Consider the following 12,737-nt stretch of genomic DNA (forward strand, 5'->3'; position numbering starts at 1 on the left):
TTCCGGAGTTGAAGCCGCTCTGCGTGAAGCGCACGTGTTGAGGGTTCGGGCCGACACCCCCCGATCGGAGTGGGGCTTTTGGTCAAAATAATGGGAGGAGGGTGAGGAGGAGGAGGTTTCACGGTAGAAGTGGTGGTGCCCTCTGCAGGTCCTAGCAAAGAATTATCATCTGAGTATTAGCATTTGCAATTAATGTCAAGAATCTTCCTGGCGGGGTGAGCGAAAACAATCCCAACAGTCACAGAACACAAGGCAGTCGTCAGGGAATCTTTATGAGATTTAATGGCACACAAATGCCCGTACACTGTGACCATCTTAAATTCTTAAATCAAAGTCCTCCCGCCCACTTTAGGTCAATCATGATCAACATTCAAGTTGCGAATGTTTGAGTTGGCATAAAAAGCGTACGGGTTAATCCGATTTCTCACATGAATAAACAACAAATACAATGATTTTGACGGGCTTTTCCGACGGAATACAGCGCGGGGCTCACTGCAGTCTGGCCGTGGTAACAAAGCCAGGAGAGTCCTTCCTCAGGGTGAAAACGGAGATCTTCTTCCGTGGCCCCGCCCTCTAAATAATAAAAACGCGTATCAAAAAATCCGTTGACGTCCGTTGATCCGGTAGCCCCCGTCAACGACGCGCTCGTCTGACTGGTGGCGCCTCGCCGCTCGCCAAAATGAGAACCGGCCGTCAACTCCTGACCCCCGCGGCCGCGGAAGATCCGTTACCAAAATGGACACCTGCCGAGAGAAAACAGGCTTTACTATACGGCCTTTGACGTCATCCACCTTTCGCTTCTGACAAAACGAAAGGTGAGCTAAGAAGTGGAGCTGAGCGCACTGACCATCCGATGTAGCACTGGCACAGGTTCTCGTGCGAGGTGGCCTGCTTGATGAGGAGCTCCACTTGCGTGGGAACGTCCAGGGTCTCGTCGTGAGAGAAGTCCCGGCCTGGACGGAGCCAAACATCCACCGTGAGTCATCTTACTGGTCTGATACAGTTTTACCGTCTGCAGACAACAACGGATCTACCCAAACGTGACACAAGCTTTGGGAGACGAGTCGCGCCGTTCCTACCATAAAGGATCCATTCGGTTTCGGAGGTGCGACCGCTGGGGCCCCGGGGGGAGGCTTACCTGTGAGTTTGTCCCGCACCCTGTTGATAATCTGGATAGCCTTCTTGTTCAGGGCCTCGGGTTGCACCAGCCCATCTCCGACTAGATGAAAACATTTTTTCGACAAAAAAGAGAAAGAAACGGGATTATGCTCGTGGTAAGATATTCATTTTTAAATGCCGCAGAAGCTCGGCGAATCAGCCTCGCTAAACCCAAAAGAGATTGTTAAAACGACAAGAAGCAGTGAGACCCGATCTGGATGCGTCCACTGGTTATACACTGAGCGCTCCTGCAGCATGGCACGTAGCGTGGGAATAGTTCTGCGGTAGAGTGGTAAAAAATAAAAATGAAAAAGTCTTCTGAAAGTCCAACGGCAATAAATAAAGACGCTTTCAAACAGGCGGATAGTGATCGCAGCCGATATAGTTAAAGATAGAGAAGCAGCGTTTCTCGACCCGATGGGACGCCGCACGTGCCAACGTCATCCGGTCAGCCGACTAACGGAGCCATTTCCTCCCTTTCCACCCGTGATTCGATTCCAAAGATCAGTCGCGTTGAGCATCTGGCCCAGTTGTCCTGTCGTGTAAACGCGCTGCAGACTAACGACCGCCCGTGTAAGACCGCTGGGCTCCATCTGTTGTGCAGCGATTCACGACGCCGCTCTAAGAATGAAGGCATGAAGGTCGAGCTCGCAGCTGCTTTCTCATCAGCGACAAACCCCTTAGAAATCTCTTTCATAGGGGTGGCCAGAAAATCATTGGCCGGCACACCAAAACCTTGTAGGAGGGGGGGGTCACACATCTCATATCCGGCACGTGACGGCAACATGGTGAACAAACACCGTTTATTTTAACGCGCATTGTGTGGTTTTCGCCTACAGGGAACCAGGAAGGGAGGGGGAGCGGAGCCTCCCTACCGCAAACACTCGCTCCCTCGTCAAGTTGACTTTTGAGGCGACGGAACAGACAGTGGCTGAGAAACGAGGGGAGGGAGCTTGTGAACCCTCCCCTCGGCGGGGTCCGCTGACCAGGGATCAGCTCTCACAGCCGCGGTCCGACCCTTATTGTAGCAGGTGGAAATGGAAACCGACCCTCTATCGGTGGATCAGCTGTCATCATTGATTGAGCAGCGTTTGCCCCGCCTTTCTTGCTACCTGACCTGGGGTGGCCACAGGGAGGGCCAATTAGACTTTAGAGCCGGGCCACCCCCTAGAATCGCCACTGCTTATCAAAGCAAGTCAAAAACATAGTCCCTTTTGATGATTAATCGGTTGCCTACATTGTACTATACTTGTACAGCTAAGTCCCTTTTGGGGTACACTTGGATGGGCCGCTTCAACCTGCTTCACTTTTTCAGTCAGAGAAAGGACTATGAGACCGCTGGCGAAAAAAAATCAAAATCAATGGAAGTCAATTAACAGCGACGGCGGGAGCTACTCAAACGGCCCCAGAAACGTAAAAAAAAACAAGTCTGATTTACTCACTGAAGGAGTGGATGGACTCGGGCACCGTGGTTCCGGGTTTCTTGTGAGTTGTCTCGCCGAGGTCTATGCCCTCCAGAGCCTCTGCAGCAGAAAAAAAACAAACCCCGACAGGACGGGCGGACGTGACGATCACGTTCCACGTGAGGGGAAGGGTATGAAGGAGACGCCGAAAGGGGTCGACAGCCCCCGCAGACTTACCCACTGATTGTCCGGCGGTGTACGAGTCGGTCCTGGTGCGGGAGCGCTTGTTGCCTTTGATATTCGCTGCGTGAGGCACGGGACAGAAGGTTTCACGTGAGGGGCGTCGATTAATTCATCACTGACGGACACGCATGGACACAAACGGGATCAAAATGGACAAACGGAAAAAAACGCTCACTGTCCATGAGCCTCCAGTTGAGCAGGGGGTCGTAGACGAAGGCCTCCAGCACGGCCATGACGCTGTCCCGGTGCTCCCTCAGGACCTCCATCACCGTGTGGCACGTGATGCGGTAGTTACCGTCCAGACCCGTCACCTATCGGACGTGCGCCGGCACCGGACCAAAATCGACTTTAGTGGCGGGACGAAAAATGCGTGGACGCGGAACTTAAAGGATCCGCGCAGCCGCTCCTCAGACATTTGTATCGCCGCTCATCAACACGCTCCCTAAACAACGGTGACCTCTTGAAGGGAGATGTGGCACTGCCCCCTAGTGGACACATGAGTAATGTCTGCACATGACGCTTGTATGTGACTCGTTGAGTGGTTCACCGACACATGGGATATCTGAGGTGTTTGTGGTGGCTTTAGCCGTTTAGGGTTCTAGCATCGGGGGACATTCCCATTCCCCCGCCTGACTGAAGTCGAGGCTGAACACTGACCTCCATGGCGTTGGTGAGCATCCTGGTCAGCCGGAACGGAATCTTTTCGGGGAACTTCTCTCTGGTCATGGCAACCTACAACGGGAGGGGGGGGAAGCTTAACACAGGGACACCTCTGGCACGACGAAACCGGGAAGGAAGGAACGCCCCTCGGCTCTCTCACCTCGAAGCAGTCGCCAAAGTCGATGTGGAGTATTTTGCCGCTCAGCCGGTCCAGCATCAAGTTGGACGGGTGCCTGCGCGCAAAAACAAATTTACAGTGATTTTTCCACTCCCTTAAATTGATAAAGAAGTGAGCACGGCTTTGGCAAAGTGCCCCTACCTGTCACCCAGGCCCAGGATGTAGCCCACCATTGACATCACGGCCAGGGAGCGGGTGTAATTGGTCCTCCTGTCGAACCACACCTTGTGGGGGAACAGGGTTTAGATTATACACTTGTTCCAGTTTCTGGTTGGGAAGCAGCACATCCCACAGAGCTGACAGGACGCTGATATGAAATTATTGTGCTGTACATAAGCCAGATGGGATGGAACGATACGGGAAGATTATTGGGCACGAAAAAAAATTGTGTCCGCCAAATGGAAATGTGCCATCTGTAGATGTAAATTTCAAATCACAGCTCTACAGTATACGATGCTAACGGTGTTTAGAAAAGGGCAACCTGAGCAACTTAGTCCTGACATGACTGTCATTCCATAGTCAAGGACCACAGGCAAACTGTTTCCATCCCTGGCCAAGTTAGGGCTACACTGACATTGGAGTGGAGACATTGTGGACAAAAGTCCACAATGTCTCCATGGGAACGAGTGTGCGTTCGAACAGAGCCGCTCACGGGCTCTATGACCCGCGTTGCGGCCGTCGACCCCGCCCGTTCGCCGAAAACGCAAAGGCTCATTCGGGCACGGGCCGCTAGTCACCCCGACATCCTGTCTACTGGAGCGCTCTCCAAACATCTGACTGCAGCTAAACGGGCCCATTAATACAGAGCTCCAAAAAAAAAAAAATCTGGCGAGGGTGAAAGCAACACTCCCTGCCCGTTATGAATCTGTGAAAATTAATGGGATGTGAAGGAGGGAGTGTTGCAGGAAACAAAAAAAGAAAACAAAAGAGTCAACTGGGTTTAATGGAGCGTGTGATGGGGGAGGGGGGCGTTACCTCGGAGCTGGGGCTCTTCAGCCACAGCAGCTTGGCCAGGTCGTCCCCGGCCGTGTTGTTGACGGCGTGCTCGAACACCTCCACCTTCTCCATCAGCGTCAGGTGGTCGTAGTCCGGGGCCATCTGGAGCGCACGGACCAGAGTGCTCGGAAACAAACAACTCTCACATCTTCTCTCAGCGCGTCAATATTCAGAGATCCTCGAAAATCTGTGTGAACGGTGGATCTCTACTCGTGATAATTAGCTCACAGTCAGAAAAATTCTCGCCAAAATAATAACATTGGAACGGGTAAACAAACTTTTAGAATTCCTTATCAAGAATGAGAGTGAGGTATTTAGTCCCTGAACGCAGAGTCTGGCAAAACGAACGCGGCGTGTTCCGGCCTCGCTCACCCTGAGCATGATGCGGTGCTCGATGTTGAGCAGGATCTTCTTCTTCTCCCGGTAGTCCCGGATGAGGGCGTGCAGCGTGTCGCAGTGGGGCACCCAGCCGATCAGGCCCGAGTTGGTGGAGAGGGGGATGACGGCGTAGCGCTGGATGCTGGGAGAGGGACACGCGGTGACATCGGGCGGTGGCACGTGAAAAACAGGAAGGAAAACCGAATGGAAGTGTACACCGACTTTCCTTCATATATTAACCCAACTGTGTGGAATGGTACAAGAAAAAGCCGTGGGGAAAGTGTAAAACATATGAACAGGCTCCATTCTGGCTTTACAAAATGAAAATCAAGGGCTTTCAAGTAGTTTCTAAGCACTATTTGTTTTTAATTTCAAGGACTTCATGCATAACAAATATAATAGATTTTCAAATTGATCTTTATTAATGAAAATATAACATAATCTCATCACCTATTATTTATATAAGTACAGTACAGTATATACAGTATAGTATATACAGTATATGATATACATACTGTATATCTATTTATCTATTATTAATCTCATTGTCATCTAGCATAAGTGTCTATTTAAAACAATGCTGGATAAAATGTATTAAGAAATAGAGCTGCGACTAAAAAAAGCGACTCTGGAAAAATGATATGGGGAATAACAGGTATTCAATGATCCAATTTCAATGTTTATTTCCAGGACTTTTTCCCCAACACTTTCAAGCACAAGAGGAGCTATTTTAAAAGGCATTCAAGTACTTCAATTTCTCAGGACAAAATTCAAGCGCCCCAAGCACCTCAAGGACCCGGTAAGAACCCTGAAGCGAAAGCTCAACTTGGATTCTGTGGACTTCCGATACGTACCTGAGGTTCTTGCGCAGGGAGGCGGGGTCGTTCGCCAGCAGCGTGTTGACCAGGCCGAAGAGCTGCATCACACGCTCGTCCTGCCTCAGGTCCTCGTGGCCCTTGAGCAGGAACATGAACTCGTGGCCGTTGCTGCCTGCAGGGCGCGCCAGACACCGCACCGGGTTACACGCACGCACACACACACACACACACACACACACACACACACACACACACACACACACACACACACACACACACACACACACACACACACACACACACACACACACACACACACACACACACACACACACACACACACCTCGACCGGTGCTTTTCTCTCCCACAGGCTTTTTACAGTGAAATAATCCCACGACACACCACTATCCCGCCAACCATTAAAAACGTCAGAGACATGTGGAACTGTGCTTATTATCATGGTCAACTAAAAGTGATGCAAGATGCGCCAACGATTCCATTGTAGCGAACAAATCTTTGAAATGACTCACGAGTCAGGGCTCAGTTAGAGTCCAGGGCAAAAAAGGCAGAGGCGTTTGGTATGATTCACACTGAATGTGACTCATTCACTCCTTGCGTTCCACCAAAATTTGACAGAATTAAAGTATTCCTGCGAGAGTTACAGTCACAACTCAGAGCCGACCCTTCTGACTCTGGATCGTCGTTTTGGAAAGTCCTCCCTCGCTCATCGTGCGTTACACCGACTGAATCCAATGAACAGTCTGAAAGTCTGAAAACGGAACCACTCTTTTTACTGAGTGACTCGTCAAGAACCGAATCTCAAAAAACGGTCATCAAAACTTCCATCGTCACCAATAGTCCTCACAGGAATTTGATGACTTAATGTCCGGCAAGTTTGATCTTGCAACACAAGGGTGGAATTTGAAAATATTTAACTGCACGGCAGTTGAAAAACATTGACCTAAACGATATTACAGACCGGGTTTTTTTCTTTTTTTTTTTTCTCTCAAACCACTGTCAGAATTGCAACTCCGCGGACGGTGGAAAAGACATTTTTTCCCCTGATCAGCTTATGAAGAAAAGTAAGAGAGACGAGCCAAAGGAAAATCGGATAACCTTTATGTAGAAGGCACAGAGTTACATAACGGTGCAGAAGCCTCAGAAATAGACTCGTTCTCGGGCAGGAAGAAGAGGATCTCCACCGGGGGACGAACCGCCATCACCGGAGGAAACAACGGAGCGGCTGAGCCCGCGGTTAAACTCCCCTGGCGCCGGGTCGGCGGAGCGACACGGGGAAGGATTTGATTTTGGCGCTGACGACAATCCCGCTGAGCGACGTGCCGCCCATCCCCTCCTCTCGGGATATCGACGTGGAGCTTCAAAGCAGCCGAGCGATTTACGGGCTGAGGGAACGTCGGGGCGGCGTCCCTTCGCCCGACAGAAAGAGCGTCTCGTGCTCAAACACCAAATGACGTCGCAAAGGGCAGAGTCGGCGTGGAGCGACCGATAGAAATCTAAACAAATGTGCAGACTACGGCTTGACTATCCAGACTGGAATTGAAGGAAAAAAGACACAAATCGAATTGGGTGAAGTGCGGAGGAAATAAGAGCGAAAACGCAGTCGGCCCCGTATTTCAACTCCCCGTCCCGCCCTCTGGTCTTACCCATGATGGTGAGCTTGCGGGGCCGCTGCTTGGAGGTGATGACCTGCAGGGACGGGGCGATGGACTGGATGCGGATGATGGGCTGGTTGGGGTCGTAGGTGCCGGGCACGGCCAGCTCCAGGTCCCGGCACATCAGCAGCTTGGGCGAGACGTACTGCAGCTCCAGGGAGGTGAGCTGGCGGACAGGAAGTGACCGTGGGATCGGCAAACAGAGCTTCCACTTCACACGTCGTACCAATTCTCGTCATCCCACGCAACCTCAAATATGGACCGATGCGGAGAGCCGACCTGCTCTACCGTCACTGAACAATGATTCGACGACTGACGTATAATGATTTTTATCCTTTTAAGACTTTAAACATGCAAAATCACATCAATTTTCTTTACTTTTTTGATTGGAGATATACCTGCATTGGTGCGTGCCTATCAAAATATCTAAAGGCAGTGTCATGGTCTGCTATGGAAGTAAATCCAATAACAATCATCTCCAATAACAATCAATCATTTCGGTACCATACCTGGAATAACTTGGTAAATACATAATCATTTATCATTATGATTTATACCCTAGATACCCATACCAATCACATATCCTGTGCATAGTATATTCTATATATTTATATATTTGACTATTTCTGATGAACATTTATTTTGGTTATAAAATAGAATAGTAAGACCGTTTTTTAAGTCGGATGTCTCTTGGAACGCAGCAGGTAAAAACAACCTCTGAGTAGGTTTGAGGTATGCGCGCGTGCACGTGGGCGTTGGCAGGAAGGGGGACCGTTCAGCCGCCTCTCTCCAAATTCCATCATCGCCTCACACAATCCCGCCGTCCGAACATCTTTCACCGGCGCGACGTCTCGGAATGGCAAAGACTTTCGCCGGGGGGGGAGTTAAAAAAATAATTAGCTCCCCCTCACTCCCCTCACTCCCTCGCGTTGCTCGACTGTCTGCCGCTTCCCTCTGGGTTTCGGTGCTAGTGTTGGCACGGGCTCTGCGACGACGTGACGAGGAACCGGCCATAACAAGTACGGCAGTTATTTGCAAAACGCATCTCATCGCAGGTGATAAGAGATGGAAAAGGGAGATTGGATTGGAATGACTCCCCCCCCCGAATTTATTTTTCCAGGTGAGGTGGCAGCGTGACCGTTAAAGCAGCTGCTGAGTCGGACTCGCTATTTTTGTCCCGGCTTGTTGTCTCTGGAACCGCTCGCGGATATCGGTGTCTCTTTCCGACCTTGGGAAAGCATTCATCCGTCGCAAAGCACTTCATAAATTCTCACAATCCCCGATAATCCGACGGCTAATTCTTTGGGTCCCGTTGGTTCTCCAGGTGCGCTTTCGGGTTTTTTCCGAGGCGTGTCGTACCTGCGGCAGCTGCTTGGAGATGCGTCTGAAGACGTGGTAGTAGAGGTCCCAGGCCTGTGTCAGGTCTTTGACGTTGCCCGAGCGCATGTACTTCCGGCACCAGTCCTGAGCCTCCATCAGGTCCCTGCCGTAGGCCTGCGGCCGGAGGATGAAACAAGCGCACACCATCACTCCCAGCCGTTGGCAGGCTTTAAAGAATGTAAGACGGGCAGAAGGAGGCCCGTTGGCCTCTCCAACATTTTCCATCGGTCCGGTGGGGCTCTGAGAACCTCTTTTATAAGTTGTGTTGTTTTTTGACCTTCAGGCTTTCAGTAGACTTTTTTTTTTTAATATCTTTAATACAAGCGTCAGCAGAAGAACTACCTTAAAATATCTGTAGTGAGTAAACACTTTGTTCATTTTGCTGCTATTGTCAAAATCAATCTAAATGGATGAATGGCTTCAATGGGGCATGGCGAGGAGGATTCCGCTGCCACTAGCAGTTTAGACACTAATAGATAGTAGGATTATTATTATTCTTACTATTATAGTCTGAAGAAATGTTGCAGTTTACCGGTTTCACAATCAAACAAATGCATACAGACATAAGCATTTTGTAAGAAATGTAAATATATATTTTTTTGATCGTGCAAAGCCTGCTTTAAATTCAAAACATAAATAAGGTGGGGACCATTTCAGAATTCACTGTAGATGCCTTTTGGAACTAAAATAATAATAATGATAACAATAGTATGTAATAGTAATAATAAAAATAATAATTAAATAATAATAATAATAATATGTTATGGTAAAAATTTTAAATAAAATAGATGGACAGGTGAATTCTATGTTCACCAATTCTAAGTTAACATTTTGAGTGTCACAATTTTGCTGTTTGGGACGGACCTGGTTGAAGGAGGTCTCCTTCAGCGTCTGGGGTCCCCGCTCCATCATGGCGTGCAGGGGCTCCAGCACGGCGAACATGCCCTTGACGTTGCGCTCACCAAAGTAGAGGCGCGACGCCTCCTCCAGGCCCTCGTGCCACATCTCGTGCCACAGGATGGCGACCCGGATCAGCTCCTCGCTCACCTGGGAAGGGAATGCATCCCCAGCTTCATTACGACTGTAAATGCTAATGCTGAAAACCACTTATATTGTGGAGCTCCACCTCGTGCTAACAGCTCTGACCCGTGGGGGCGTGGACTCCACAAGCCCTCAGAAGGTGTCCTGTGGTATCTGGCACCAAGACGTCAGGAGCAGATCCGTTAAGTCCTGTAAGTTGCGAGGTGGCCCCCCCGTGGATCGAGCTTATTGTTCCAGCGCATCCCACAGATGCTCCGTCGGATCGAACCCTAACCCCTACTTACCACTGCATACCAGGAGCACCCCACAAGACCTGTCCTGTTGGAGATGCTCTGAACCAGTCATCTGGCATCACAATATGGTCCTTGTCAAAGTGGCTCAGATCCTTACGCTTGACCATTTTTCCTGCTTCCAATAGATCAACTTCAAGAACTGGCTGTTCACTTGCTGCCTCATATTTCCCACCCACTGACAGGTGCCATTGTATCGAGATGATCAATGTTATTCACTTCGCCTGTCAGTGGTTTTAATGTTGTGGCTGATGGGTGTATAATTACTATATTGTGATATGGGACTTGATATGTTTCGGGATTTTGGTTATTTTGATGTCACTGCAGTAAAGTAGACTGCTCTTCCTGCTCAGTCATAATATCCACATTACCAATGGTCGCTTCTCAATCATATGTTATGAATATACCCCATGTATGCACCTAAGTGCTGGAGGTAAGTTAAGCTAAGTTTCATTAAGGAGGATTTAAATGTATATTTTATACAACACAGACAATTAACACTATTATATAATTACAAAACCCAGAATCGCGATTGTGGCGCCGCCCCTTGCGGCCGCCTGCGCAAGCACCTCGTGTCAAATACGCACATTTTAGTATTTTTAGAGCTTTAGAGCTTATTACTACTTATTACTACTGCAGCGCTCTCTTAACAGGCTTGCCGGCCTGTGCGGTGAAGCCACTGCAGATGATACAGAATGTGGCGGCGCGACTGGTGTTCAACCAGCCAAAGAGGGCACATGTCACTCCGTTGCTCTTTGAGCTCCACTGGTTACCTGTAGCCGCTCACATCAAGTTCAAGTCTCTGATGCTGGCCTACAGAGTGATTGTTGGGAATGCTCCCACCTACTTAAATGCTCTTGTAAAAGCACATGTTACCCCCCCGGATGCTGCGCTCATCAAATGAGCGTCGCCTGGCTCTGCCAGCCGTACAACCACGGCAATCCAGGTTATTCTCATTTGTAGTTCCACGTTGGTGGAACGAGATGCCAAAAATGACCAGAGCAGGGACCTCCCTCTCTGTCTTTAAGAAGCACTTGAAGACCCAGCTCTTCAGAGAGTTCCTCCTCTAATAACTTACAATTACTTAGCACTGCTTAGCAGTATTTATTGTTACACTAATGTCTCTGTCGCAATGCAGCTTGAATGTTATTCTCACTTGTAAGTCGCTTTGGATAAAAGCGTCTGCTAAATTATTAAATGTAAATGTAAATGTTATTGTGCGTAATCATCGGGTGGGTGTCATGACATTTCACTGCAAATATGTATGACTATGTGCAGTATATGTATGTGACAAATAATCACTTGAACTTGAATTTCAAACCTTACGAAGGTGCATATAGTTGTCCTCCAAACTTGATTGAGTCAGTAGCGACATATACTATTTTCGGTATCACAATCAAAGAAAAAAACAACATTCAAGCCATCCATAAATGACCACGTGACCACAGATCGGTAATACGGGTTGGTACCATGATGGCCTGCTGGACCAGGGTGTTGCAGTGTTCACACATGTTCTTGAGGATCTTGTTGGCGGCGTTGTGGCGGGCCGTGGTGGTCGACTTGGAGGCCACGGTCAGCGGGTAGATCAGCGCCTTTAGGGAGAGTCAATGAGAGCGTAAAGGCCGGCTCATGTCTAATTTGTAGATTTTCTTGTTTTCGTGAATCAAAGGATTTTTCGAGGGTGACACCTGGGGGTGGTAGCGTCCGATGTCCGTGAGCAGCTGGTGAATGAGGCGTCCCACCAGCGCGCGAGGTGTGTCGATGCGAGCGATCAGCTGGGGGATCACCTGCGGAAAAGGTTGGAAGCTTTGGCAACTCAAATGGTCGACGGGCATAAAGGTTTGTTTTTTATCCCCGGTATTAATCACTCAAGCAGTGTTTCAATGATCCAAAGTGTGTGTGGAGGAGGAGGGATACCTGTAACCAAGTGTCAATCTGAATAGTCTTGATTCCCTCCACGAGGGCCTCGTTCACCTCAGGCCAATGGCCGTAATCAAACCACAGAGTCAAGACCCTGCAGGGGAAACAAAAAGAGCCTTTTCTGAATATTACTTGATGGGGGCTTTCTATTGGAGATGCAAAAACACCTTTAAAACAGAGCTCATGATGCGCTACAACCACTAGAGGTCTCCTGGTTCCCATGCAAACCAGGAACGCGGCTCTGGCGAGGGGAGCGGGCTGTTTGGGGTCCCACCTGAGCGTGTCCTGGAGGTTGTTGCCCCGCGACAGCGAGATGGAGCGGAAGAAGCCCTGGACGGCCGGCACCGTGTACAGGAGCAGCGTCTTCGACAGGTCCTGCGGGGAGACGAGGCGGAGCGAAGAGGGTGTGGGGCTTTTAATTCACACGGTCTCGTCCCTTCGCCCAAATCAGGCTGCCTGCAAGGGCATTTCTGCTCAATATTAACGCTTGAAAAAAAATTGAGCTCACAAGCTGAGAAAAAAATAAAAATAAACAGAAAAAGAAAATAAAAAAGTCTGATTTTCTAGTAGGTTAGATTCTCAGGTTAGGTCTGGTTTCA

General features: G+C 49.2%; 1 protein-coding gene across 1 annotated transcript in view; it reads right to left on the reverse strand.

Moving 5' to 3' along the window:
* Positions 1-274: 274 nt before the first annotated feature.
* Positions 275-12,737, reverse strand: part of mtor (mechanistic target of rapamycin kinase) — a 91,465-nt gene continuing 79,002 nt past the window's right edge. Inside the window, exons 40-58 of the mRNA XM_080015947.1 lie at positions 12,413-12,513; positions 12,136-12,232; positions 11,907-12,005; positions 11,688-11,810; positions 9,752-9,934; positions 8,867-9,001; positions 7,499-7,673; positions 5,871-6,006; positions 5,011-5,158; positions 4,618-4,740; positions 3,784-3,866; positions 3,625-3,697; positions 3,462-3,536; positions 2,980-3,115; positions 2,799-2,864; positions 2,601-2,681; positions 1,139-1,219; positions 848-953; positions 275-743 (exon numbers count right to left, since the gene is read on the reverse strand). Coding sequence (XP_079872073.1) covers positions 728-743; positions 848-953; positions 1,139-1,219; positions 2,601-2,681; positions 2,799-2,864; positions 2,980-3,115; positions 3,462-3,536; positions 3,625-3,697; positions 3,784-3,866; positions 4,618-4,740; positions 5,011-5,158; positions 5,871-6,006; positions 7,499-7,673; positions 8,867-9,001; positions 9,752-9,934; positions 11,688-11,810; positions 11,907-12,005; positions 12,136-12,232; positions 12,413-12,513 — 2,037 coding nt within the window. The 3' untranslated portion in view covers positions 275-727. The remainder of the gene's footprint in view (positions 744-847; positions 954-1,138; positions 1,220-2,600; positions 2,682-2,798; positions 2,865-2,979; positions 3,116-3,461; positions 3,537-3,624; positions 3,698-3,783; positions 3,867-4,617; positions 4,741-5,010; positions 5,159-5,870; positions 6,007-7,498; positions 7,674-8,866; positions 9,002-9,751; positions 9,935-11,687; positions 11,811-11,906; positions 12,006-12,135; positions 12,233-12,412; positions 12,514-12,737) is intronic.

This window comes from Zeus faber (genome assembly GCF_960531495.2).
Source record: "Zeus faber genome assembly, chromosome: 15".
Classification (NCBI taxonomy): Eukaryota; Metazoa; Chordata; class Actinopteri; order Zeiformes; family Zeidae; genus Zeus; species Zeus faber.